This window comes from Epinephelus moara, chromosome 13, assembly GCF_006386435.1.
Source record: "Epinephelus moara isolate mb chromosome 13, YSFRI_EMoa_1.0, whole genome shotgun sequence".
Taxonomy (NCBI): Eukaryota; Metazoa; Chordata; class Actinopteri; order Perciformes; family Serranidae; genus Epinephelus; species Epinephelus moara.
In genome coordinates, this window is record NC_065518.1 from 33,525,992 (window position 1) to 33,530,710 (window position 4,719).

The 4,719-nt window shown below is 45.5% G+C and overlaps 1 protein-coding gene across 1 annotated transcript; it reads left to right on the forward strand.

Moving 5' to 3' along the window:
• Nucleotides 1–1,744: 1,744 nt before the first annotated feature.
• On the forward strand, nucleotides 1,745–4,303 carry egr2b (early growth response 2b). Its single transcript, XM_050059873.1, has 2 exons — nucleotides 1,745–2,107; nucleotides 2,422–4,303. Exons 1-2 carry the CDS (start codon nucleotides 1,945–1,947, stop codon nucleotides 3,585–3,587), a joined length of 1,329 nt encoding a protein of 442 aa, XP_049915830.1. The 5' UTR covers nucleotides 1,745–1,944; the 3' UTR covers nucleotides 3,588–4,303.
• Nucleotides 4,304–4,719: the final 416 nt, after the last annotated feature.

Consider the following 4,719-nt stretch of genomic DNA (forward strand, 5'->3'; position numbering starts at 1 on the left):
CTTTGCACTGTTTATACTCTTAACAACTGGACACTGGACCTTTAGAGACTCTTTATTTATATTGTGGGTCACTGGTGCTTTTTATATATATTTACGTAAATATATACATTTGTTTTTTTCAATACTTGTGTATATAATAGTCCTGTCTATGGTTTACCTTTATTTGTTCAGCTGTGTTGCTCTTGGTCTTAGCTGTTATGTCTATTTATGTGTGAGTTAGCACATGGACAGCAATGTAAAACTGGAATCAAATTCCTTGTATGTGCACACGCTTGGCCATTAAAGCTGATTGTGATGTTTTGAAGAACAGCTTCCAGTTAAACAGTTCCATTGTTCTCATGATATCCAGTGTCAGTAGCAGCAGGGTCAGTGAAAGGTTCTTCTGACATTATCAGTCAACATTTGACTTTTCAAAAGTCTGACACCCTAACCTCAGACTTTAACCTATATTAGATGACAGGGTGACAGTGGTGATTGTGTGATGCGGCTGTGCAACACACACAAACACACATAGACACAAAATGGAAACTATATTCCATTCGAAGTGCCCAATATTATCTGTTTTCTGTCTGTCAACTTTCTCCACCCACGGAGGGACTTTCACCAGCTCACAGAGCAGGACGAGAGAGAGACAGCGGGAGAGGCACAGTTCCCAGTGAGGCCACAGGAGGGCACACAAGTCTCCCAGGACTAATAAACACATCTTAACAAACTGTGTAGTATTACACTATTCATGAGGGAAAACATTATAAGCAACAGCAGCATGTGAAAAGACACAAACTCCACATTGTATTCATTTTCTTGATTATTATTTTTGATTAAATCACAATTTTATATCATGACATGTTATTATAAAACAACACCATACTGATGGATTATGAATTTAAGTTGTTGTTTTTTTTAATTTTCAAAATCAGAAATGAATCAAGCCTGTCCTCATAATGTGGACCACTGTCACCTTTCCATTTTCACCTGTAGGTTTATTTCTCATGGCCCACCACCACCGCATCTATAAATATTGCTTTCCTTTCTCTGACTGTAAATAGCTCCAAGTGACTATATTTAACTCGTCAGTGAACCAGATCTATTCTTTCCTAGAGCATAGTCAAATAAGACTGACAGAAGTTTCCGAGCTCATGCTGCCTGTCGCACCCAAAGGAGTAAATTCCGCTCCTCTGTCCGTCTCATTTGATTGTGGTTATGCCAGGGCGGCTTTCTCTCTCTCGCTCAGCTCGGTAAAACTCGTCACTTTCCGATAATCACTTTCCGGAATCGAAACCAAATATGGAGTATAGGGGCTGGTCCCCTGCTTACCGGATTCAACCTTTTATGGGTTAAGAAGCTCAACCGGAATTCCTCTTTTGATATCATAGCGCGTTTCGATAAAAGATATAGCAGAATACATTTTAAAAAATGAATGATATTTGAAAGAAACTTACAGAAATAAGAGCTGTGTTTGCTCACTGTGGAATATTTTGTTGCTGTATTGTTTTATTGCACTTTCTTTGTGTTTGGCACCGAGTGGAAAAACGTCCGTTTTATCTCTCCTGGAGCAGCGGGTTCTCCATTGACAAGTGATTCCCTTTGAAATCGTCACGGAGCCCGCCCAGCCAATCAGCGCCGGCAGCGCCTCTAGCTCTCCGCTCTCATCACCCCTCCCACTCCATGTTTGGGCAATGACGTCGCAGCCGCATTCAAAAGGTTCCCCATATATACATACTAGTGCCAGGGCCCCCTTCCCAAAAAGAGTTACTTTACGCGGTGTTGACTTTATCACCAGAGCGCATGAAGCTCACCAGACGCACGGAGCTCATCCTCTCACACCCGGTGACAGACAAAGACATGCAGTGGTGACCCGCGCTCGGCTGGTGTTACACACTGTTACTTGTTCAAAGCTTGAAGGAAAACAACAGACAGACAAGACGCGGTAGTTTCTCTTTAACAATGACGGCTAAAACTTTGGAGAAAGTGCCGGTAAATCTCGGGGGATTCGTGCATCCAGATAGCGTGTACTCGGTGGATGACATCGGCTCCAGCTTGCCGACCTCTGTGGCTATCTTCCCCAACACCGATGTGGGAGCTCATTACGACCAGATTAATGTAGCAGGTAAGATGGCACGCATGTTTGACACTTTTGGAGTGAAGACATATTGCTTTTTCATCTGTGAAATGTTATATGCTGAGTGTACAGTCATTTCAACTCTGCTCCAGAAAAGCATCATTAATGTTTTATCTGTCATGATAAAAAAAAGTTCGCTAAAACGTTTCGTATATTGGTGTAAGAACATGAGAGTCCGTGCGTAATGGAACAGGAGCGCAACAGCTTCTCTCACTTAAAGTCCACTTTCCTGTCTGGTGTGAACAGCTTAATTAATCAGTTTTGTTTCCTCACTGACGACCTGTTTTGTTTTTGATCCGCAGATGGTTTGATGAGTGCAGACATGAGTGTGGAGAAGCGCTCTCTGGAACTCTCCCCTTACTCCGGCGGCTTCTCTCAGCCCGCATCCCACCGCAACCAGACCTTCACCTACATGGGAAAGTTCTCCATCGACTCCCAGTATCCAGGTAACTGGAACCCCGAGGGAGTCATCAACATCGTCTCGGGCATCTTCAACGTCGCCCAACCGCCTCCTCCTCCTCCTTCCTCTTCAGCGTCCTCCTCCCCGGCTTCCTCGGGTTCTCCCAATCACTTCTCTGCCGGAAATTTGAGCTGCACCATGGCGGCTCAGAACCAGCCAGAGATAGACCACCACCATCACCTGTACTCCCCACCACCTCCTTACTCCTCTTCTGGCTGCGGGGAGGTGTACCAGGACCCCTCTGCGTTTTTGTCCACTTCTACCTGCCCCATCGCCTCCTACCCACCGCCCTCTTATTCCTCACCCAAGCAGCCAGGCAGCGCAGACGCGCCGGGGCTCTTCCCCATCATCCCCGACTACTCGGGCTTCTTCCAGCCTGCTTGCCAGCGGGACATGCATACAGGAGGTATCCAAGATCGGAAACCGTTTGGTCCATGTCCGCTCGATACATTCCGTGTCCCTCCACCCCTGACCCCGCTGAACACTATCAGGAACTTTACGCTGGGGGGTCCGGGTGGCGGTGGCTCCGAGGGAGGGCCGAGGCTCCCCTCTGCCTACAGTCCTCAGAACCTGCCCCTGAGACCGATCCTGCGGCCCAGAAAGTACCCGAACAGACCCAGCAAGACGCCCATCCATGAGCGGCCGTACCCCTGTCCGGCTGATGGCTGCGACCGGCGGTTCTCCCGCTCTGACGAACTGACCAGACACATCCGCATCCACACCGGACACAAGCCATTCCAGTGCCGCATCTGCATGCGCAACTTCAGCCGTAGCGACCACCTCACCACGCACATCCGCACGCACACGGGAGAAAAACCGTTCGCGTGCGACTTCTGCGGCCGCAAATTCGCCCGGAGCGACGAGAGGAAGAGACACACTAAAATCCATCTGCGGCAGAAGGAGAGGAAGTCCTCCACTGTCTCCTCATCGTCCTCCTCCTCATCCAGCAGCTCCGGAGTGGAGCGGCCGTCAGGCGCAATCAGCGCAACTAGCGGGATTTGTTCATAGTTTTCCCGGGAAAACGTTGTTGTCACCATGGCAGCGTGACGCACACTAACATCTTAAAGAAAAGAACTATTTAAATAATGATTCTGAAACTGATTTGAACTAAAGATAGCAGCCTAAACAACAGGATGGGAAACAAGAACTTCTGTGCAGTCGTGCGCAATTACGCACATCCTCCCATTCCTGTTCCAGAACTGACAGAGACTGACACGAATGCACTTTGCCTGTACAGTCTACTAAAATTAAAAGTAAATATAGCCATTAATGCATAAGGGCGCTTGTAATATAAAGGGGATTTTTTTGTTATAACGCCAAAACACATTAAGTGCGCAACAGTGTGCGCGTTAAAATGTGAAATAAATGCAATAACGTTTTGGAGCAAGAAGAGTGTTTTAAGTTATTGAATTGACAAAGTGTTCATTCTAACATGCTTGTTGATGACTATATTTCCCCTTTAGTGCCTTGCTGTGTGTCTTTTTGTACACTGACTGATTCAAGGACGCTTCTAATGCAATGTATATTTGTCCTTTAATATGTAAAGTTGGAAGACATTCTATTTTTGTACACATTTCGTCTCGTGTAACTTCAAGTGTTAAGCAGTTGTGCTTCACGTGTTAAACAAATGTTTGAGTGTAAATATGTTGAACTCATACCGACTTGACATTTTTGTTGTGATGTGTCTTTTCAGACTTATTAAATATATGTGAATGATAAATACAGCCGGTATCAGTTTGGTTTATTACTCATATATAAAGCGCAACACCGGTCTGCGGTGTCAGGCGAGACGCGCTCATGGAAGCCAAACATCGCTGGGTTGAAACTAGCAAACAATTGTTTTATCTGTATTTAAAAAAAAAGATTCGTAGAGCTGTTGATGTTGGAAATTTTATTGGGTAAATCCCACCTTGCGTCACTCATGGCGCTTCTGACTCAGAGTTTTCACCCACTCACCCTTTGTAGGTCAAATCATAGATAACATATAAATAATAACACGGGGTTATAAACTGGTTGTGATCTGGTGTGTATACTGTGTCAGAGCAAAAGAGACATAAATAGTTTTTGCAGACTGTCAGGCTGAACTGTTGTTTGTGCAAAATCAGAGAAATGAACCACTGACCTTTATCAGAAGAGTCAA

Coding starts and splice junctions, on each gene's coding strand:
- egr2b (XM_050059873.1), top strand. CDS start 1,945: ATGACGGCTAAAACTTTGGAGAAAGTGCCGGTAAATCTCGGGGGATTC. Junction 2,108..2,421: donor CGACCAGATTAATGTAGCAG/GTAAGATGGCAC, acceptor TTTGATCCGCAG/ATGGTTTGATGAGTGCAGAC.